Source organism: Trichechus manatus, unplaced genomic scaffold (assembly GCF_000243295.1).
Source record: "Trichechus manatus latirostris isolate Lorelei unplaced genomic scaffold, TriManLat1.0 scaffold00049, whole genome shotgun sequence".
NCBI lineage: Eukaryota > Metazoa > Chordata > Mammalia > Sirenia > Trichechidae > Trichechus > Trichechus manatus.
Genome location: NW_004443985.1, coordinates 15,727,358 through 15,750,634, shown reverse-complemented (window position 1 = coordinate 15,750,634; position 23,277 = coordinate 15,727,358). Strand labels below are relative to the sequence as shown.

At 40.6% G+C, this 23,277-nt stretch overlaps 2 protein-coding genes across 3 annotated transcripts in view; one reads left to right on the top strand and one right to left on the bottom strand.

Annotated features, from left to right (window-relative positions):
- UBE2E1 (ubiquitin conjugating enzyme E2 E1) overlaps positions 1 to 10,856 on the top strand; it is an 81,768-nt gene extending 70,912 nt beyond the window's left edge. The window contains exons 4-6 of the mRNA XM_004377382.3: positions 6,298 to 6,430; positions 9,050 to 9,197; positions 10,046 to 10,856. Of these exons, the coding sequence (XP_004377439.1) occupies positions 6,298 to 6,430; positions 9,050 to 9,197; positions 10,046 to 10,143 (379 nt within the window). The 3' untranslated portion in view covers positions 10,144 to 10,856. The remainder of the gene's footprint in view (positions 1 to 6,297; positions 6,431 to 9,049; positions 9,198 to 10,045) is intronic.
- A 139-nt stretch (positions 10,857 to 10,995) lies between these two features.
- NKIRAS1 (NFKB inhibitor interacting Ras like 1) lies at positions 10,996 to 21,776 on the bottom strand. Of its 2 annotated transcripts, XM_004377381.2 has the most exons (3): positions 21,412 to 21,776; positions 18,581 to 18,822; positions 10,996 to 12,921 (listed from the first exon to the last, which is right to left on the bottom strand). In XM_004377381.2, exons 1-3 carry the CDS (start codon positions 21,503 to 21,505, stop codon positions 12,679 to 12,681), a joined length of 579 nt encoding a protein of 192 aa, XP_004377438.1. In that variant the 5' UTR covers positions 21,506 to 21,776; the 3' UTR covers positions 10,996 to 12,678. The 2 variants fall into 2 exon arrangements, with proteins under 2 accessions (XP_004377438.1, XP_023588033.1); XM_023732265.1 differs by lacking the exon at positions 21,412 to 21,776 and having other exon boundaries at positions 18,581 to 19,085.
- Positions 21,777 to 23,277: the final 1,501 nt, after the last annotated feature.

The following is a 23,277-nucleotide window of genomic DNA, read 5'->3' as shown; positions in this document are numbered from 1 at the left end:
TCTTTACTTGGTTTTGGCATCAGGGTTATGCTGGCTTCATAGAATGAGTTTGGTAGTATTCCATCCTGTTCTATGTTCTGAAATCCCTTCAGTACTAGTGGTTTCTGCTGAGTAGTCTGAGCTTAGTCTTATTGACTCCGCTTTGTAGGTGACTTTTATCCCTAGCCGCTCTTAAAATTCTCTATCTTTGGTTTTGGCAAGTTTGATTATATGACTTGGTGACTTTCTTTTGGGATCTACCTTATGTGGGGTTCACTGACCATCTTGGATATCCTCTCATCTTTCACGATATCGGAAGTTTTCTGCCAGCAAATCTTCAAGAATTCTCTCTGTATTTTCTGTTATCCCCCTCCGTTCTGGTACTCCAGTCACTTGTAGGTTATTCCTCTTGATAGAATCCCACATAATTCTTAGGGTTTCTTCACTTTTTTAAATCCTTCTATCTGATTTTTCCTCAAATATGTTGGTGTCAAGTGCTTTATCTTCAGTCTCACTAATTCTGACTTCCATTGCCTTAATTCTGTTCCTCTGACTTTCTGTTGTCTGACATTTTATTGTTAATCTTTTGGATTTCTGATTGCTGTCTCTCTATGGATTCTTGCAGCTTGTTAAATTTGTCATGCTCTTCTCTAATCTTTTTAATTTTATCTCTTGCATGTTCTGCGTTTTGATTAATTTCCTTCCTGATTTCTTGAAGAGTTCTGCATATTAATCCTTCGTATTCTGCCTCCGGTAATTCCAAGAAATTTTCCTCCTCTGGAAAATTTTTAGATTCCTTATTTTGGGAGTTTGCTGAAGCCATCATGGATTGCCTCTTTATGTGATTTGATACTGACTGTTGTCTCCAGACCATCCATAAGTTATTATATTTATTTATTTTATGTTTGCTTCTTGTGTCCTAGCTTTTTGTTTAGTTTTGATATGCCCCAAAAGGCTGCTTGTGTGAGCTAGTTTGATTATTGGCACCTTTGAAGCTCTAATGTCCTGTCACCAGGTGGTTAGATCTGTTACTAGGTATGTGAGCTCAGGAGTCCACCCACTCCTCCTGTATGGCTTCAGCTCAGGTGCCCAGGTAGATAGCCGCCAAGTGTGTGGTGTAGGCTCTCACTTACAGTCCTAGACAGGCATGGATGATTGGTATAGGCACAGGCATCTGGCTGCAGCAGGGGGACACACACTGAGCAAGGCAGGGGGCTGACAGCTGCTTCCGAGTGTCCAGGAGGAAGGCGTGTCCCTGTTCCCTTGAGCGTGTAGGTGGGTGGATTTTGCAGCCAGACGATGAGCACCTAATGTTGTTGGCTGTAAGGACTGGGGGGCACCTCTTATTCATGGGCCCCTTTCGCAGGTGGCTAGGTGGTGTGGGTGGAGCCACCACCAGTCGTCAGGCCTCTTATGTGGGTAGGTGAAGACCCTCCTTAATGGGCAGAGCAGTATCACGTGTCAAGAACCTGCCACTTCGCAGCTGAAACAGTTGAAGTTAGAGTTCCAGTATATCTTGTACAGTGGTAGTGAGGGCCTACGCTGTTGAAATGGGCCCACACAAGTCTATGCAGGGGGAAAGGCACTCAAAGTCCATGGATCTGTTATGCCTGTGCCTAGGTAAACGAGCTGTGCCTACCATGGGTTCCTGGCTTGGGGGAGCTGGCAGTTTATTTTTTCCCATTTGTTAATTTGTTCACTCTACAAGGCCAGGAAAATGGCTCCGTGTGTGTGACGAATCCTACTTCCTGCCTGGGGGACTCGGCAATTGCTGAAGCCAGTCTGGGACCCAGTGCAGAGCAGGGAGCGGGGAGGTAAATGGGAGAGAGGTTTTTGATCCGCATGGTAAGCCATACACAATTTCTTATCTTTTGCCAGTGAGGGCTGCTTCTCACTGGTTCTGGGTGGCCATGTAGACTCTCTGGCGCTGGGTCTCTCCCAGTGCGGAAAACACGCCTCCTGAATGCAGCTGCTTCCCTGCCTCACCGCTCACCCACGAGCTGCTCAGGCCTGAAGGGCTCAGGCTCTCACTGGGTCAGGTCTGGCAACTCCTCGCTGCTTCCAAACGGTCTCAGTTCGGTTCCTCAACTCTGCTGTTGATGTTCAGGGCTCCTAGATTGCCATATATAATCTAATCACTTGTTTTTTCGGGTCTTTGTTGTAAGAGGGTCCATCAGAAGCATCTGACTACTCTGCCGTCTTGTCCCCGCCTGTTTTTTCTTAAAGGACACAATTTTATGCTAGTCTCTATAACCCCGATGATACCTTAAATAGTGGGCTGTTCTTTTAAAAATCATCTTACGCAAAACTGAGATGGCCAAGTTTAGAGCATCCTGATCAGAAGAAACGCCCAGGCACAGACAGTAGAATTCATGCAAAATTATGAAGTACAAGTTTTTATTCCCATCTTTCCTTGATACCTTAATTTCAACCCTCCCACCCACCCCCCACAGGATTTTCCATACTTTGTAATTATTTGGATTGATTGATAACTAAATTACGTGCCATTCTAAAATATATTTCAACCAGTGCTTGAAATTGAAGTTTACATGTATTTCTTACCGTGGAACTCAAAGCACATTCCAGAAGCCTGGTAAAGGCATACTTAGCTGACCTGAGGGCAAACCTGGTTAGTTATTTGACTAGAGAAATGGGCGGGGCAGAGGAGTGCTGGAACAGACCTTTCTGTGAACCAAGCCCCTGTTCTCACGGTGGCCTGCTGAGAGTCCTGAATTTCTGCTCCCAGCTCCCCTGCCCCCAAACTTTCTTTCTGCCTTTCTAGACCAGTAGAGCCTAACTTTTCCAGTGAGGACTTTTTTAAAAAGCATCGAATTTTTAGGCCCCTCTTAGCGACTGGGCAGCAACAGTTTGGTTTTATATCATAATCAAGGTGCTCTGGTGCTGTAGCAGTTAAGCGCTTGGCTGCTGACTGAAAGGTCAGCAGTTCGAACCCACTAATCACTCCATGGGAGAAAGATGTGGCAGCCTGCTTCTATAAAGATTACAGACTTGGAAACCTTATAGGGCAGTTCTACTCTGTCTTATAGGGTTCAACTATGAGTTGTAATCAACTCGACAGCAGAGGGTTTGGTTTTATATCATAATTATTCTCTGATTAAGAAAATTCATATGAGAAAAAACGATATGATTTCATCCAGTCACTGCTTTAAATGATTATCTACAATTTTTTATTCAGAAGTTCACCTTCCTTTCTTTGCTTTTATTATATAGTTACGTTTATGTTGAAGCCCTGGTGGTGCGGTGGTTAAGAGCTACGGCTGCTAACCAAAAGGTTGGCAGTTCGAATCCACCAAGCCAGTCCTTGGAAACCCTACGGGGCAGTTCTGCTCTGTCCTGTAGGGTCGCTATGAGTCAGAATTGACTTGACGGCAACAGGTTTATGTTCCTGTTGTTCACTTGATCCCCTAGTGTCCTTTCCCCACACTTTTTTCTTGAACTCAGAGAAATTTACACCCAAACTGAAAGAAATCAACAAGTAGCAATCTTGATTTGGATTTCTAGTTAATCACAGGTGACAAGCTGTAAAATGTTAAACTTACGTTCTGATTGTCCTACTCTCAGTAACTTGTACCAGTGGTTCCCAAATGCAAACCACCAGCTTACAATTCACCTGGGGAGCTTTTTAAATACATAGATTCTTGGGTCCACTCTGGATAGTGTAAACTCAGTAGGTCTGGGAAGGGCCCCAGGAGTCTTTAAAGTTCTACAGATTCTTTCGATGAACCATGAAATTTGGGACCTCCGAATTTCTATAAAATATATAAAATCTGCCTGTAGTGGCACATTGTAAACCTTCTCTATTCTTCTGTTATCTCTTCTCTGTACTAACGGCCCTGCAGAACCGGGCCCTTGTCAGCGTGTCACCTCCAGGGTTAGACTGACCTCCCTCTTTTTTCTCTGGGTGGTTTCTTAGCACCATCACACGAACACAGCAGTATGGCTGTGGGTCGCTGGTGCTTCAGGAGGCAGCTTGGAATACTGAACAGCAGCCACCAGCAACCAACCCTGAGTTCAGAGGGCCTCGCTGCCCCTCCCGGCCTTGGTTCCTCATCTGTAAAAAGCATTTGGAGTAGATGACAGCATTTTGCCTCTAAGTCTTTGATATCATGAACTAGATTTAAAAAAAAAAAAAAAAAAGATCATTCATGTATTTATTTCAACCTCTGTATTAGTGTTGTGTTCATCTACGGCAAAACCTGCGAAAGCTGGAACCGTGTAAGGCGGAAACCTGTCAGAGAAGGAAAAATAAAATATTTTCCATTAAAATGAGCGATAGAAAAGTGGTAAAACTGCACCCTGTCAGAGGAAGAAAACTTGCAAGACCCAGAAAAACCAGGCAGTTCTGTCGTGTTCCGGCTCTCACAGATTTCACCGTACTAACTTAGCCACTTTTCAGTTAACGGCAGTCTGATAAAACAGGTGTCATGGCTGTGTCACCCAGCGCCTGTAGACTTTCTGCCAAGTACATACGTTGGATGCAAACATGCAGGCGTGTAAGCAAACATCAGATGAACAAGCACCAGTTCTACCCCCTAGAGATGAAGCAGTAAGCAGGGTAGTGTCCTTTTGTTAGAGATGTTACTGCATGTTCTCCTTCTCTCTCATCTCATGTCTTTTTAATTCTCAGAACACTCCTGTGAGGTAGGTGGGATGAAGTTAGGTTTAGGTTTAGTAACTAGCTCAAGGCCACACAGCTAGTAAGTGCTTGAGTCAGCATCTGAGCTCTTCCTGCCTCCTCTTGGCCTCCGTGGGCCAGTCTCTTCCCACCAGCCCTACTCTGTTTTCCGTGTTTCTCCCTCCTTTTTAACCACATCATGTTTTCTTCCCCAGTTTTCTGCATGATTTTCTTTCTTAAGCTGATTCTCATAATGTATGTCTTTGTTGCTCCTCCCCCCACCAGATTTAAGATTGAAGAAGAAATCTGAGGTAGGGATGAGGGAAGAAATAGGGACATTGATAGGATTTTTTTGGCTTTTTTTTTCTCTCACCCTCTTCCTCCTCTTCTGTCTCTTAAATAAAGTACTTGAACCTGATTTTTAACCAGTTAGCAGAGGGCATCTTGAAGTCAAGGAGGTTGTCTTGTTCAGTGTTGATACCCCTGACATGTAGCGCTGCCTAGTACTTGGGCATTCAGTCAGTGTGTGAGAGGATGAATCCAATTCACATTATATCTTTATTTAAAAAAGTTTTTTTCTGCTCTGTAGAAGTTACTCTAAGTATTGACTGAGATACACGTGTCTCTCCAAGTAAAGGCTTTTTTGTTGCTGGGCTGACACACATCATTATTCTTGAAGTAGCTGTTAATAGGTAAGCTTTGAGAAGCTCAGAGATGAAAATTTTTAAGTTAGCCACTCTGTACCTTTCCCCATGTGATAGCCAGGCTGTGAGAAGGTATTTTTGAATTAAGACCATTTCACAAGGTGTCTTTTTCTCTCTCCTCATACCAGAGTAATACTAAGCATAGTAGTTTGGGTGGGTATGTTACGCTCTTCATAGGTTTTAAGAGTCGGAGGATAAATTACAAAAAATTTGCTTATTAATTTACTTGAATAAAAGGCACCCTAGAAACCAGCACAACTAGTAGAGCAAATGCTTTGGAAAGTATTGTGGCCAAATTACGGTGTAACCAAGTGTAAATAACAGTGATTTAACGGGTAAGGAGTGGGTTAACATCCCAACTGTGAATTTAGAGAACCGTGATTATAGAGTTTAATATACATAGAAATGAACATTGAATACCTTATAATTTGATATTTGTCATCCTTCTCCTTCTCCCACCCAACACAATTTATAATGTAAAAAGTACTGCCATCTATTGGATTCTTTTTAGGGAGAGATTATGGAGATAAAAAGGCAAGGAAGGAGAGCCACAGTTAGTGGGATGGAAGTGAAGCTTTTATACTTAAAACTGGTTGCCGGAAACGATATAGCTCTGCTGTGTAGCTCTGAGCAACAACTGTTATCTGGCACTGATTCACTCGTGTGAAATGTTTCTCTCTTTTTAAAGTACTGTTTACCTTTTCTTATGATGTGTAAAGGAGAGATTTGAGAATTGAAATGTTTCTTGCTTATTCACAGCTACGAAGGCTTAGAATGGTTTTAATGTTTTCATCATCCAGTGTACTTGACTAAAGGCTGATGGGTGTTGCAGTCCTGCCTTCATTAGAATCTGCCTGACAGATACATCCACACAGTAACACAGGAGAGAAGCGATCCTTCCCTTTTTCTTTTTTTGATACACTGTAAAAGCTGGAATGGTGCCAACATCTGCTTATCTGTTGATGTATTATTTCACAGTGCTGGTCCTAAAGGCGATAACATCTATGAGTGGAGATCAACCATTCTAGGGCCTCCAGGATCTGTGTATGAGGGTGGTGTATTCTTCCTCGATATCACTTTTACACCAGAATATCCCTTCAAGCCTCCAAAGGTAAGAAATTCCCCTGGTTTATGCTAAAATTTACTAATTCCCATAAGAGAGAGACTATTGAGGTTTTTTTAATTGAGTTTTTAATCACAAATACTAGCAGATTTCTGTTATGTGCTAACGAATCTGATTACATTTGAATATACACAGAACACTCCTTTGGGTTGGCTCTGCCTCATTTGAGAGCCCAGTTCTAGAGGTAAATGCTTTGTTGTTGGTTTCTTCCCCCTTTTCTTACTCTGTAACGCAGGGGGTCACCCTGAGTTGGAACTGACTTCATGGCAACTGGCTTTTTTAATGGCCCTTTCTTAATGGCCCTGAGGCAGTTGGATGTGTTTGTACCTGACTGGAGTTCCCAGACCAGGGTCTGAGCCCTGGTTCCACCTCTGTCTTGTCCACCCCTACTCTCACCCCTCTTCATCCCCCGCTTCTGAGCCTGTTTCCACTTGTATGGATCAACCAGGCTAGAAATCATTGTTTCCTAAGGGGATCAGCTTCCTGGTAGTGGGGCATGAGCTGCTTCTGTGTGGTAAGTAGTTTACTGGTACCTTCCACTTACAGCCAACAGTGCTGGCTTTCCAATTAGGGTAGTGATGTATAATTTCATTTTGTGGTAAATGCATTTAAGCTTTTAAGAGTGTGTAAATCTGAAAAACATTTAAATAGTTAATAATAGAGGTGGTGGCAGATATAACAATAATTTCAAAGGTGTAAGGGCTTTGTTTTGATGGTCTTTAAAGTCATGCTATTTATAGTAACATGGTCAGCAATCCAAAATTCATTCCCTCTTTTCTACCCTACGGGAAAAAAGTTTATGAACAGCTAAAAATGGTGTCAGAATGTCCATGCACAGAAGCAGTTAGGAAGGAGCCCCGGTGGTGCAGTGGTTAAGCACTCAGCTGCTAACCATAAGGTCGGCAGCTCGAACCCACCAGCCGCTCCATGGAAGAAAGATGTGGCGGTTTGCTTCCGTAAAAGATTACAGCCTTGGAAACCCTATGGGGCAGTTCTACCCTGTCCTGTAGGGTCCCTGTGAGTCAGAATCAACTTGATGGAAATGGGTTTGGTTTGGGTTTTAAAGCAATTAGAGAATCAGAATCTCCTACCAAAGCCTTGGATTCTGTCTCTCGTCATCTTTGGCTCTTATTCAAATCCTTATCTCCAGGTCTTGCTTTTCCCATCTGGGATAGGCGGACATTGCCCAAATCAGATGCAACAGTCCGTGATTCTCATTCACACTGTCAGAAGGAAAACCTCTGGGGGATGGCTAGACTGCCAGATACAGGTACAAGTACAGCAGCAAGAAGTAATTAAAAGTTGGTCATTTTACCAGACTTAATGGTCTGAGACTGGAGGAACCCCAGAAAGCAAGGCCACCAGACTCTCTTTCAACCCAGAACTAAAACAGTTCCCGAGGCTGACTCTTCAGACGAAGATTGGACTGGACTGTGGGACATAAAATGATACTCGTGAAGAATGTGCTTCTTAGCTCAAGTAGATACAAGAGACTAAACGAGCAGCTTCTGTCCAGAGGCGAGATGAGAAGGCAGAGAGAGTCAGGAGCTGGTTGAATGGACACGGGAAATCAGGGGTGGAAAGGAGGAGTGTGCTGTCATAGTATAGGGAGAGCCATTAGGGTCACATAACAATGAGAAGAATTTTTGTATGAGAGACTATCTTGAATTGTAAACTTTCAAACTACAACAACAAAGAAGTCGGTCATTTTAAAAAGCGGCAGACTTGGAGGTGATTTTTTACCTTAGTGTGTTTCAGTGTGCCCTATAAATAAAAAGTTAGGAGACCAAATGAAATAACCCACGCTCGTGTGGCCTGGCTTGATATGTTGATCGTGTGGTCCTTACCGATCACTGGCTCCCCACTCATGGAGACTCCGGTGTGGTAAATTCTTGGATAGGATGGCATGGGATCTGATGTAAGGGTCAGAAGAAGTGGAAACAGATCTCACCTTCATTTTTTTTTTTTTTTTTTTTAACAGCTTTTTGGGTACGTGGTCACTGTTTGCTAAATCAGCATTTTGTTTTAACTGTATCATCAGCAGTTCGAATCCACCAGCCACTCCTTGGAAACTCTATGGGGCAGTTCTATTCTGTCACTTAGGGTCGCTATGAGTTGGAATCGACACAACAGCAGCGGATTATGTTGTACCTTAGTTTGAATTTATGATTCCAAAGCTTCAAGGCAGTGTAGTACTACCAGTTAACACAAGAGGTCAGCAAACAGCTATTCAAACCTGGAAATGTTAGGAAAAGATTTAAAACATTAAAACTGTAAAAGATGAATTTGAGAAGTACTGTGCTTACCTTGCAGTCTGTCGATGGATATCACTTTTAAAATAAAATTGACCATCCCTGAGATTAGAATTGAGGTGAAATTATAATCTCAAATTTATTAAACAGTCTCTTAACCTGTCTTGTTAAATTCAATGCTTAAATAAGTTAAACCCAATGTTAAAACTGCAACTTCATTTCCCTTCTTAAAAACAAAATAATCAGGTTTTGTTTTTGTTGTTTTAAATTAGGGCCACTCAGTTGAGAAGGTAATTTAGTGTAAAGCATTTCATTGTTTGCTGTTTAAATAGTTAACACTACCTTATTTTTTCAGGTTACATTTCGGACAAGAATCTACCACTGTAATATTAACAGTCAAGGAGTTATTTGCTTGGACATATTGAAAGATAACTGGAGTCCAGCACTAACTATTTCCAAAGTCCTCCTTTCTATCTGCTCACTTCTTACAGACTGTAATCCTGGTAAGGTTAATAATTCTTTAGCTTGCTTATTCTTCCTCATCTGAAAAATAACTTGTTTTGCTTATAAAGGTTCTATTTACGTTTCAGAGCAACACTGTACTAATTGGAGGTCCAGGTTTTGACCTGGCAACCTGGCTCTAAGTAAACAGTGTAGAGGTAAATAGTGTACATTGCAATAGCCCCAAGGACTTCACAGTATTATCACAGTGCCATAATTGGTGGCATTGAGTGAAAGGTCATATGAACATAGTGGGTGTTCATTGTAGCCTGGAGCCTTGAACATGCCAGTCTCTATTGAACTTAACACGTAAGAGCAAAAAAACTCCATTTGGGTGTAGTTTGTTGGGAGAGAAATGGAATGAACCAAGGAGATGAAGCCAGACCAGGACTAAAGCCTCAGCATTCTACTTTGGTAAGAACTCTTCCCCCATCCATGCTATGTTGTTTAAAACCTAGAAGGAAAAATACCCAGAATAGTGGGGTGGCGTTCCAAGATAAGGTTCCTGGGTGGCGTAGACGCTTTGCCCTGGACTGCTTGCTAAAGGTTGGCAGTTAAAACCAACCCAGTGGCACTGTGGAAGGAAGGCCTGGTGATCTGCTTCCATAAAAATTACAGTTAAGGAAACCTTCCTTACGGAGCAGTTCTTTGTAACACATGGGTAACCATGAGTCAGAATTGACTTGACAACAAGGGGGGGTTTGTTGTTTTTTTCTTTTTTGGTTTCATAGATGAGTTTGATCACAAATACTTTGTTGCATATTTCCACTCAAGTTGTCACTAATTGATTTGCTAAAGTTGAAAATACTCTTTTCCTTCTGGATAAGTAATGTCCACTCTTTTCTTCCAGCCGACCCTTTGGTGGGAAGTATTGCCACTCAGTATATGACCAACAGAGCAGAACATGACAGAATGGCCAGACAGTGGACCAAGAGATACGCTACATAAATTGGGTTTTCACAATTCTTACGTTATTTGTCTGTCACAGAAGAGAGCTGCTTATGATTTTGAAGGGTTGGGGGAGGGTGGGAGTTGGTAAAGAGTAGGGTATTTCTATAACAGATATTATTCAGTCTTATTTCCTAAGATTTTGTTGTAACTTAAGGTATCTTGCTACAGTAGACAGAATTGGTAATAGCAACTTTTAAAACTGTCATTAGTTCTGCAATATTAGCTGAAATGTAGTACAGAGAAGAATGTACATTTAGACATTTGGGTTCAGTTGCTAGTAGTATGTAAATTTAAAACAGCTTAATTTTGTACAGGTTATACACATGGCCATTTATGTAAAGTCCTTCCAAGACAACACACTTTTTTGTTTATTAAAGAAAATTTGGAATTTGTTTTTCCTCCTCGGGAGGGAACACTGATATTTAACAGAGTTTTTAGAGACTGTCATCTCATATATATAAAATGGACACGTGGCTGTAAGATACCATATAGGAAATGAGTAGTTAATGTATTTTATTTTATATGCCAATCTACTTTATTGTGAAAAGATTAAAGGTTTGAATCAGGACTTGTGAAAACCTGTAGTGAAATACCTTAAGCTGTTAACTGGAAGGCGTGGAACAGGAGTCGCTCAGTGGATTGGTTATATGTTGTGGACTACTTAAGTCTGCATTTGTTACTGTGCTAATAAACAATATTAAAAACCACCACCCATGCCGTTGTGTTCGTTTACTCTCTTTTGCATGTTGATTGCAGTCTGCAGATTCTTTCTTCTAAAATTGATTGATCTTTACTATTAAAATAGCCTAGAAGTAATTGCAGACTTAATATAAATAGGTATCATTTACCAAGCACTTATGTTAGGATTGGTACGTTACTCTAATTTATATAACACCCTTGCAGGGTAGAGTTCGAAATGTCTTAGAAAAGGTTATATAACCTAACCTATCATCTTTCAAAGATGAGCTCTATCGTTTTAAAAGGACTTCCTAACTTGCAGATGCTGTGGTGGCAAGTACGTGGGGAGACAGGTCTCCGCTGCAGCTAGAGGATAGATCAGCTGGTACAACCACATCAGAGGGTACTTTGGCAGTACCTAGGTGTACATACTTTACACACCGGCAGCTCTACTTCTCTGTATCTCCCCCCCGAAAAACCCAGGTGCACAGGATGAAGACACACCTAAGCTGACAGCATTTAGAAAGAATATGGTAATTCTATGTATACTAACTTAGATTTTAGTTGTATTCAGTAGGAAAGAGCAAACTGCAGGGTGATCTAGCATATCATTTATTTAAAATAATCTTAACAATGTTTATCCACGAATGTACAATGCATAGGAAGAAGTTAGAATGATCAATACTCGATAACTGGGGTAGAAGGCAGAAGGTGACTTATCCAAGTGATGATTTTTTTTTTGATGAAAAATAAACTTATACGGTCGTAGCACTAGCTGATTTGTAACTGTCATGCCTTCTATATATGCAGTAATTCTTGGCTCGAATTCACCGAACTGAGCCACCTGAGCATATTAAAAATACTCTAAGATGTGACAATTTACTAGATGTTTTAACATGTTCTTCGCTGAATAGCTTATTTCATATTTTGTTTAAATCAAATAGTTAACTGCTTTCATAGCTGAAACCATAAGTAGCTTGCTTCCTACTTTTTAAATTAGTTATAATACTGTCAGCTTTCTAACTACAATTACCCCATTGCTCACATCCTGCCGAAATCTTCAGAAAACCAGTTATCTAACTTTAAGGCTACCTGTAGCCTTATATTTTTATGATACATTTTATTCCGAATGGCTAGGTATCCAGAAAACTATTTCAGAAAGTATAGTATTCCTTCTGGAAAATGGAAGCTTTGTTGTCCTTAAGTTCTGAGCCATTTTCAAAAGAAGGACAAAACAGTTTTGCCCTCTAATATTTGGTATATCAACCGGGGTCCAGCAGAAGGAAAAAAAAGTCTTTGAGTGATGAATCTACTTACTGCCTATCCCAAGTCACGTTAAACATACAATTTGAGGTAAGTTAAATTATGGGGTTTGTTCCATTTTGCAAAGTCTCAACAAGAGAAAGTTCAGCTTACTTAGTGCCCAGATTATTTACTGTTGATCCAATACAGATGCACAAGAAATGTTATGTTTTGTAACCCTAGACATTAGATGATTAGTGAACTTTAGAAACAAAGTTTTGTTTGAGCTGAGACAGAATTAGGATGACAGTTTATGAAACAAGGAAAAAGTTACACCTAGGTGTATCTGTATACCACCCAAACTTTATTTTAGTGTTTTGACAAGTATAATGTAAATGTAAATAACAAAGGCGCTAATTTCAGGAACAGGTTTCAAAGAATGGGAATGAGAAAAATTTTTCATATCAGGCAATAATAATAAACATAGGCCAGATCTTTTAAGTGTAACCTAAAGTGCTTAATTACTTCCTTAGGGGTTTTAAATATTATCTTAACCATGTTCACAGACACTTAAAGGTAATCACTAATAAGCAGTTGTGGAATTAATGATTTTTAGTTCTCAGAGCTAGAGTTCCCTTTGTTTTTCCTGCCAGGCAAAGGAAAGCTCGATTTGCTCTGAGGTTGGGTGAGTTTACTGGCTAATAAAGTGAAGGGTTCGATCAGAGTTTTCCGATCAGTAACAGTTACCTCCCACAGCCTCACTTTCTCACTTTTTGCCCATTGCTGTGCCACTTCAGCATCCACTTGTCTCTGCTCGGAAAGGTCGAGTTTGTTTCCTAGCACAACAATTGCTACCTGAAAGAAAATGGATTAAGAAGATCATTCTCATTGTTACAGACTGAATTACGGCCCCCCAAAATACGTGTCATAAATCCTAACCTCTATGCCTGTGGTTATAATCCCATTTGGGAATGGGTTGTCTTTGTTTTGTTACTGAGGCAGGGTTAGTGTAGGGTGTATCTTTTGAGATATAAAAAAGATTAAACAGCGAGCAAAGCAGAGACGGGGAAAAGGACGTGCCAAGCCACATAAAGATCACCCAGCAGCAGAAGCTCAAAGAGACAAGGACCTTCCTCCAAGTCCACAGGAAAAGCCTTCCCCTAGAGCTGGCACCCTGAATTCAGACTTCTAGCCACCTAAACCAAGGAAATAAATTTGTTTCTTAAAGCTACCCACTTGTGGTATTTCTGTTATAGCAGCACTAGACAACAAAGAATTTGGTACCGAGAAGTAAGGGTGCTGCTCTAACAAACACCTCATAAGTGGAAGTGGTTATGGAAGTGGGTAATGGGTAGAGGCTGGAAAAGTTAAGGTGCCGAATAGTAAAAGCCTAGATTACCCAGAAGAGATTGCTGGTAGAATTATGGATGTCAAAGGTGATTCTGATGAGGGCGCAGAAGGAAGTGGGGAAAGTATAGAGGAAGTCTCTATCATCTTAGAGAATACATATGGTGCCAGCAAAGAAATGTTGCTAGAAATGTGGGCATTAAATGTGCATCTGGTGAGGCTTTAAAAGAAAATGATGAACATGTGATTGGGCAATGGAGGAAGACAGCGATACTTTTTATGCAACGGCAAAGAACTTGCCTGAATTGTGTTCAAATGTTTGGTGGAAGATAGAATTTATAAGTGATGAATATCTGGCTGAGAAGATTCTAAAGATCTAAAGAGGCTGGTTATAAGATGTGAGAGGAAAGAGATGGACTTCAGAATGAACTGTGCAAAATGAAAACAGAACTTAAAAGATTTGGAAAATTTTGTTGTACAAACTAAGGACACGTGTCCTAGAATGTTCACCAAGGACATGGCTACACAAACCTGTGACTGGTGGATCTAACCAACTACCACAGCATAAAACTCATCAACTTAGACTGAAGGGGACAGAGAAGGAACAGAAAGAGGGAATGCTGTCTGCCTCTTGGAATTCTACAGGCAGAAAACAAGCCAAAGGAGCTACATCTGTTGTCCTCCAAGAAAAGAACCATCCCTGGAGCAGCTCAGAGATCAGCAGAACTATTGGAAGGAGCAGGGGAAGCAGCTGCCTCAGTCTCAAAGGGTGGGGCCAAGGCCTCTGGATTTCAAAAGGGTGGTGCCACAGCCTCCTAGGTTTCAGAGAGTTGGAGCTTCTGGAGTGTGAGGCCGCTGTTGAGGTGTGCCAGAGGGATGGGGCCGTCATGCCCAAGGGGCAGAAGAACAGGGCCTTCGAGGAGCTGAGAAGGTGGTATTGCCACTCAAATGGGCTATGAGAATGGGGCCACCCAAAGCTGAGGGAGCAGAGTTGCTGTCCCAGTGGGCGGAAGCAGAGCTGAAGCCCAGGGCTGACCGGTCTCCACCTAGAATCCAGAGGGTGTGGCCATCACCTAGAGTCTGGAGGGCAGGGCCAATGCCCACATGGTCTCAGAGAACAGGATTATTTTCAAACCTTGAGAGTCAATGTAATTTGTTCTGCTGGGTTTTGGACTTGCTTGGAGCCTGTTATCCCTTCTTTCCCTCCAATTTCTCCCATTTGTAATAGAAATGTCTACCTTGTGCCTCTTCTACCATTGCACTTTGGAAACATAAAACTTGTATTCTAGATTTTACAGGTTCACAGATGAAGAGGAGTTTTGCCTCAGGATGGAATACACCTAGAGTCTCACCTATATTTGATTTAAGTGAGTCAGAAGATGAGATTTTGGAGTTGGAGTTGATTTAAAACTTTTGGGATTATGTGATGGGGTGAATGTGTTTTTGCATGTGGCAAGGACATGAATTTTGGGGGGGCCAAAGGCTGGAATGTTATGTTGAATTATGTCCCCCAAAAATATGTGTTATAAATCCTAACTTCTGTGCCTATGGTTATAATGTCATTTGGGAATGGATTGTCTTCGTTTTGTTAATGAAGCAGGGTTAATGTAGGGTGTATCTTGAGTCAGTCTCTTTTGAGATATAAAAGAGATTAAACAAGTGAGCAGAGATGAGGGAAGGAAGATGCCAAGCCACACCAAGACCGCCCAGGCACAGAAACTCAAAAGAGACAAGGACCTTCCTCCGAGCCAACAGAGGACTTCCCCTAGAACCAGCACTCTGAATTCAGACTTCTAGCCTCCTGTGAGAAAATAAATTTGTTTCTTAAAGTCACCCACTTGTGGTATTTCTGTTACAGCAGCACTCGCTAACTAAGACACTCATACTTTGCCAAAGGCAGTCCTAAACAAAATGGAGAAATCAGGATAATTGTCCTGTTTAACGAACTGCTTCATCAATACTGATCTGCAGTGTAACCTGAATGGTAAGACAGTAGGCTAGCACTTCACTCCTCTTTCCAGAAGGCATTTTTGTTAAAAATGCTGATGCTCAAATTAACAGCTGATGAAGTTTTAACTCACCGATTAATAGTACCCATTTGGGAAATTAATATCTAGGATACAGATAATGATTAGATTCCCCAGTACTCCAAGTAAGGCCATATCTTCTTGCAGGATTGAGGAGCAGGCCCCAGAACTCCCATTCTCTTGACAACTCTCGGACTCCTCCATCCCTCAGCAGGAGTTCTCCCTTCAAGCCCTCCTGTCATTCTTCATCACTCAGATTTTCATCTGCATGTACATCCCCGAGTCTGACTCCCTTCTCCCCCTCCTCCCCAACTGCAGAAACTTCCATTCTGCCCCCTTGAAAAACCTTCCTGTATCTCCCACTACCTCTGCTTTGAATATTCCCTTCACCTTCCTGCCTCACTAAAAGTTGGCTCAGCCCTGCAGCCCTTTCAACCTTGCTTTCCTTACCACTACCCTCCTACCACTACCACTGGGGCTGGGGGGCAGGGAGTGTTAAAGTGCCCTCCTTGTCCCTCAGTACTGCCTCCAACAATGTCTTTCCCCAAAAATGCCTGCTGAAGGCTCATGCTCTTAGGCTACCCTACTACCCCTCCTTCTTGCTGCTTATTACACTCCCGTGCTGCTCATGGGCACTCCCACACTACTCTTAATTCCTAGTGATTTCACTAGCCATGTAGGTGACCCTTCCAAAACCCTGGTCTCTCAGTTGCGTGCCCTCTACAACGATCTTATCATCCACCTTACCTCAGCCACTCACTACCATGATAACATCCTAGACCTTGTCATTACAATAACTACTCCCATCCCTGATCTCAATTCCAAGCATCCCACTCTGGCCATCACCTCCTCCTACCTTTCTAGTTCACACCTAATACTCTGAGTCCAACAATTCTAAAACACCACAATCCCAATAGCTCTACAACCTTTATCGTTGTCTCTCTACCCCCTTTAATTCCTCACTTCTTCCTTAGTTTCTTTTCATTCACTCGCTTTACCATTTTATCCTATCAGATTGACCTAGCAAAACTCCCACCCTGTGCCTACACTACATACTTGAATGTGGCTAGAGAAAAATACACGATACTGCTGGCAGGTCCCAATTCATAACCTCTGACTTCAAGTGGGCTGATGTTCTCCAGCAAATGTACTCCATTTCCTCCATTTACTCTATAACTAGACAATATCTCATACCTTGGTCCTTTCTCCTCCAACTTCCAACATCTCTCCCTTTCTCCACTTTACTCTCACCTGATGACCATCTGTCTCAGTGAGAAAACAGAAGCAATCAGGAGAGAACGTCCACAACCTTCCACATCTAACAACCTGCCATCTTCTAGGCCCATGTACACTGCTCTGCAACCCATCCTCTGTCTTGGACGAGGATGTCACTCCAGCAAGTATCCCTTCACCTACATCATCTGTTTTCTCTCTGTTGAATTATTACCATTAGCACAAACGTTATCACTCATCTTAAAAAAAAAAAAAAACAAAAACACTTTTTACACCACATTCTTCTCCAGCTCCTAGGCCAGTTCCTCACTGTTCCCCTTTACAACAAAACTCTTTCAAAGAGCTATGTCTGCTGTGTTCAATTCTCTTTTATGTCCACTCCAATCAGACTTCATCTCACTATTTTACTGAAGCTGTTCTTGTCCAGACCTCAATGTTGTTAAAGGCACTGGCCAATACTTAGTCCTTAGCATTTTCGACCTTCCTGCAATATCTGACTTAGTTTGACCACTCCCTCCTTTTAGAGTACTGGCTTTACTTGCCTTCTGGGATGCCCTTATCTCTTGGTTTTCCTCCTACCTCAGTGGCCACTTCTTCTCAGACTCCTTTGCTGGTTTCTCCTCAACTCTCCAACCTGTGAAAGTTAAGATGCCCCAGGGCAACAGTGTTTCAGCTGAACCCCTTCTCACCTTGTCCCCCAATTGTCCACTGGCAACAAAGCATTCGAAGTGGCCATTTTAAAACAAGTCAAAAGATCCTCAACCTCCTTCATATGAAGAAAAATGGAACTACTATCATTTTCAGCCAGCAGATATTATTGATATCAATGCAAAAAGTTGGATGAATCTCCAGGGAATTATGCAGAATGGAAAAAGTTGATCCCAAAAGATTACTTACTGTATGATTCCATTTCTATAACATTCTCAAAGTGACAAAATTATAGGAATGGAGAACAGATCAGTGGTTGCCAGAGGTTAAAAAGGAGTGAGGTAAGAGGGAAGTTAGGTGTGGCTATAAAAGGGTAACGAGGGATCCCTGTAGTGATGAAAATGTTCAGTATCTTGTCTGTTTCAATGTCCATATCCTGGTTGTGATATTAAAGCTCTGCATGATGTTACCACTTGGGGAAACTGGGTAAGGATCTCTCTATTATTTCTTATAACTGCATGTGAATCTACAATTATCTCAAAATAAAAAGTTGCATATTGAAATAAATAAAATGTAAACATCTAGGTTAAGTGCATCTAGCCAATGTTCTTATCTAGTATGTTACATGGTTCTCTAGATGATGAAGCATCAGCCATGTGAGAAAGTTGGAGAAAGATCTGAGATAAGAGTGCTCCCAGCGAAGGACTAATGAGGGAACAAAACCATTATGTTGGAAAAACAAAGTAGACCAGTGTCACTGGGGTGTAGTGAAAGCAGAGTAGAATGATAAAAGATAACGTGAAAAGGGCAAGTAGGGGCCAGGTTACATAGGACTTTATAGACCATGGTAAGGCATATGGATCTTTAAGTGCTACCTAAAAGGATAAAATCCAAGTATCACTTATTGGTTTTTTGTTTGTCTGTTCTGTAAGGCTGAAGACAAGAATTCTATTTAGCCAGTGAGACCACAAAGATCCTTACAAATTAGTGACCCCAAAGAACATGAAATAAACTGCACAGTAGTCAAGATGTGGACTCCTTAAAATTCAACATGGCAATAAGCAAAGGCAGAAGTCAAATGCTGGTCCTGATCGGTCTTAATCAGTCCTGTATTTACTGGGCTAAGAAGAAAACTCTGAAGATTACAGATACTGTGAATACAATTTAATTCTTTTAAATAATTAAACTACCCAAAAGTCCCTGCTACCATTTAATTAGTATTACAATTCACATTTGGCATTTTTAACATTTCCATTTACCTCTTTTTTGTCTTTGAACTTATCAATTTCTTTCTTTAGCAGCTCCACTCTTTGAAAGGATTCAAGGTTATTCACACTGTACACAAGAACAAAGCCATCAGCAAATGAAAAATAATGCTTTGGCAGCTCCACACCTTCCTGTAGACCTCTGGTGTCATAAAGATGTAATTGTTCCTTTACTCCCCGGTCAGTTTCCACTGAAGCCATATACACATCTTCCATTGTTTCACAATCTTCCATTCCTGCAATTAAAAAGAAATGACTCTTTTTGGATAACTCACTATCAACTGTTACACTACTCTCTTGTTTTTTAGAAAACGGCTTTCTAGGTTCCCTATTTACCATATATAATAATCACAATTCTATTTTACTATCTTCAAGATGAAAGATAGTTGTAACCTAGGTGCCCATCACCGGATGAATGGATAAACAAAATGTGGTACATACATACAATGGATACCAAAACCCACTGCTGTCGAGTTGATTCCGACTCCCAGCAACCCTACAGGACAGAGTAGAACTGCCCCATAGGGTTTCCATGGAGTGTCTGGTAAATTCGAACTGCCAATCTTTTGGTCAGCAGCAGTAGCACTTAACCACTATGCCACCAGGGCAATAGATACTACTCAGCCATAAAAAATCAGTTCCCAAATCATCTTGCAACACGGATGAACCTGGAGGCCATTATGCTGAGCAAAATAAGAACTACAAAAGGAGAAACACTGTATGATCTCACTTTTATTACATGACAAGAGTAGATGAACATACAGAGACCAGTGTTCATTGGTGGTTACGGGGAGGAGAAAGAGGGGAATCATTCTCTCGGTAGTAGTCAGGTAGTCTAGGTAGTAGTTTATGGTGATGGGAAAGGTGGTACTGAATGTGGGTGAAGTTTGCACAGCCTAACTGATACCAATAAACTGTACACAAGAAAAAGGATGAATTGGCAAATGCTACATTATATATAATTTTGCAACAACCACAACCAAAAAAAATTATAATAAAAAGGGACTATAGCTGCTGATACTATTTAGATATTACCAATCACCTCATGGGATTAATTTTTTTGGTTTGAAGACTTTGGATCATGGTCTTGTGGGACAATACAGTCATTGGCATAATATAGTTCTTAAAGTTTATTTCTACCTCCTAGCTTGGTGAGTAATATCTGGGGTCTTAACAGCTTATGAGTGGCCATCTAAGATGCAACTATTGGTCTCTATTCATCTGGAGCAAAAGAGAAAGAAGAAAGCCCGGGAACCTGAGAAGGAACCAGACTACAGGACTAACTGTCTCCATGAACCACTGAGTCCTCTACCTTGAGACCAAAAGAACTAGATGGTGCCCGACTGCTACTACCAAATGTTTGGATCAGGAACACAATAGATGGATCCTGATATAAAGGGGAAAAAAATGTGGAAAAGAAACTCAAATTCTTAAAGAGTCCAGATTTACTGGGCCCACTGAGGCTGGAGGAATCCCTGAGACTGCTACCTTGAGATACCCTTTAAACCTTGAAGCAAAACTATCCCCGAAGTCACCTTTAAACTAAATAGCTCAAAAAGTGAAAAATGACACCCTCGAGAACTGTGCTCTTTTAAAAAATTATCTATATGAAACCAAATAGACAACAGTTACTCTAATGCGCAGATGAGAAGCTTGGGAGGCTGTGAAACAAAATTAATCGGAGTAGAATAAGTAGAATGGAAATAATGGGAATGTTGATACAAACTGAAGAATGTAACCCATGTCACTGAACATTATATGTAGAAATTGTTGAATGGGAACCTGTTTTGTTGTGTATACTTTCACCAAAAATACAATATTTTAAAAAGAAAGAAAGGTAGTTGTTATAGTAAATGAACAAAGTGCGTTCTAAAAATATTTCTTCCATATAGAAATAAAAGTAGTAATAACAATGTGGCAATGAGATTTGCTATTATATATTTTTTAAAAGTAACTGGTACAACAGTCAAAGAACTTAATACATAAATTGGGGAATTAAAATTAGACTGATTTTAAAAGCAGCTTCAACAACCAAGTGGCCCCATTTTTTTCTCCATCAGAGCCAAAGGCAAAGGCAGAGCTCATCAACATGGTCCGTAAAAGTACGATAGAAATGTGCTCTATGCTACTGGTCAAGATGAATGCTTTAAAGGCCTATGACTCTTTACTTATTTCTCTAATAGAAACCTCGTTGTATTCTAACTTGTAATGCCTTGTCTTCCTTAGGAAAGCATGACCTCCTTAAAGGCAGAGATGTGATCTTCTTCACCTCTGCATCCTCACAAGGCCTAATCACAGCCCGTGTCATGCAGCAAGTATTCAATAATGATTTAATTCATTGTATGAGATAATGCAGTTCACAAAATTAGTTCACACTGCAGAAAGTAGCTTTTTAAAATCTACCCAGCAATATTGGAAAGTCATGTCTGAAATAAGAATATGAGATCATTTAGTATATTTCTAGGTCAGTGATTCTGTGACTCCTAGACCACTATTCATTATGTAAATGTACAGGAAACCACCTATATGCAAAGATTTTACATATATATAAGTGGAACACTTAACAACCGCACCACCAGGGCTCCATATATATATATATATATATACACGCACACACTGATCACTACTGAATTTCAATAACATCAAGATTTTTTTTTTCTCTCCTATTTTTCCTTCTCAATCTCTGTCGGCTTCTATGGCCCTTTCGGTCTCTCTGGATTACATCTTGCTTTTGTGTACCATCACCCATCTTTAGGTTTAGCATGGCCAACAAAAGACCCGTGTCAATTCCCAGAACCCAGAGAGGAACTAGAGAAAGATCTTACCAATAGTATGATTCCCATAAAGAAGCTGCTCCAAAATTGCAGTTTTCCCCACAGATAACAATCCACAAACTACAACCTTGCAGCCCTTTCCCATCTTCTCTCAGGATATCACTGTGAAGAGAACAGAAGGTCTTTAAAATTATATGCTGTTGAAACCAAACTTTTCTTTCTTCTAATAGTTAAATTTAATAAGTAATAGATACACAGGGGGCAATTTCAACTTTAAAAAAGGATATACTGTATAGAATAAGGTATTTCCTTCCAAATCCCATTCCCATCTCCCATGTGCTCCCTTAGAGCAATCAGTCTTACTGGTTTCTCATACCGGTAGTCCCTGACTTATAACATACCCGAGTTACAATGAACTGCACTTATGACTGTCCATTGATTTTATTTTTGTACATCTTATCATTAGTGGAAACCCTGGTGGTATAGTGGTTAAGAGCTAGGGCTGCTAACCAAAAGGTTGGCAGTTCGAATCCACCAGGCGCTCCTTGGAAACTGTATGGGGCAGTTCTACTCTGTCCTATAGGATCACCATGAGTCAGAATCGACTTGATGGCAATGGGTTTGGTTTTTGTTTTTTTATCATTAGTAATATGTTCTACATACAATGTTGCAGCGCATAATTTGCTGATGTTATCATTCTCATGCCAACTCCCAAAGACGAAGATTGGATTTATAAAGATTCTGATAATAAAAGGCAATAATAATGAAATCTAAAAAAAAAAAAAAATGAGGTGTCTGACTTACGTCTGTACTGACTTATGATGCAGTCATCAGAACAGAACCCCGTGGTAAGTCAGGGACTACCTGTGTATCTTTTCAGAGCTATTACAGATAAATGTAACAATACACATGTAGATATGAATACGTTTGTTTTCAAAAAGAATAAGCACATTTTATACAAAGAATATTTCAATACTGATAAGTCAATAGGAATCCTAATTGAGTCCTAGATTAAACCAATCCTTGAAAAAGACTGCCTACTCATCAATGTTTACATGGAAAAAAAAATTTAAAGAGGAAAAAAGATAAAAATTTGAACACAGACTGGATGCAATTTTTTAAAGAAACATTCGTGCTACTGTCAGCCTTTTCTCAGGAGTGAGAAACTGGATTTTGGTAGCCATATAGGCTGTCTTAGTCATAGTTATTTTGAGGAAGAAGAGACTTAATGCTAGAAAAATTACTCAAGCACTTTAAAAGAAAAGGAAAAAATCATCTCTCCTCACTCCCAGCTTATACCCAAGGAATTTTCCCGAAAGCTTTTGTTTTCTTACCCTAGATACCAGAAGCCAAGGCAGAAGGGAATAATAAAGTACATTATTAATTTACTGATTGCAAGTACCATTACTTAAATGTAACAGGATAACTTGGTAAGAGAATTCAAATTTCTACATTGCTTTTTGCCATCTCCCATCACCTCCTTCTTTTCCCCAATTGTCTTCTTATCTAGAGGCGTAGAACATGCCGTAGCCCTGGCTAAGACAGATGTGAACAAAGCCTTGAAGTCAGAAAACAATTATAACAAGAAAGTTCAAATAAGCATTCTAATCCAAGGGATGCTGGTTATCTATTAGTGCTTATCTGTTTACTGGACTGTGGCAATGAAAAACCCAAAGCCCATCTTAACGGTGGCAGAATAGTAGTTTCGGTTGTGTGTGTGTGGGTTGCACATCACTTTCCATTTTGTTGTTGCTTTTTATCAACATTGAAGACATTAAGCAACAAATGAACTTCTCAGAAGTCTTCTCTACTTTATTTTCTCAGAGTCTGTCATTTTTATGACCCAAATGAGTCACAACACTAACGTGCTAATAGGAAAAATTGTAATGCTACTATCGGAATCCAGTAATAACACAG

Excerpts from the sequence above, each read along its gene's own strand:
- NKIRAS1 (XM_023732265.1), bottom strand. The coding sequence starts at position 18,925 with ATGGTAAATAGGGAACCTAGAAAGCCGTTTTCTAAAAAACAAGAGAGT. Across the intron at positions 12,922-18,580 it reads AGTTCAAAGACAAAAAAGAG|GTAGCAATTGTTGTGCTAGG; the intron begins GTAAATGGAAAT and ends ATTTTCTTTCAG.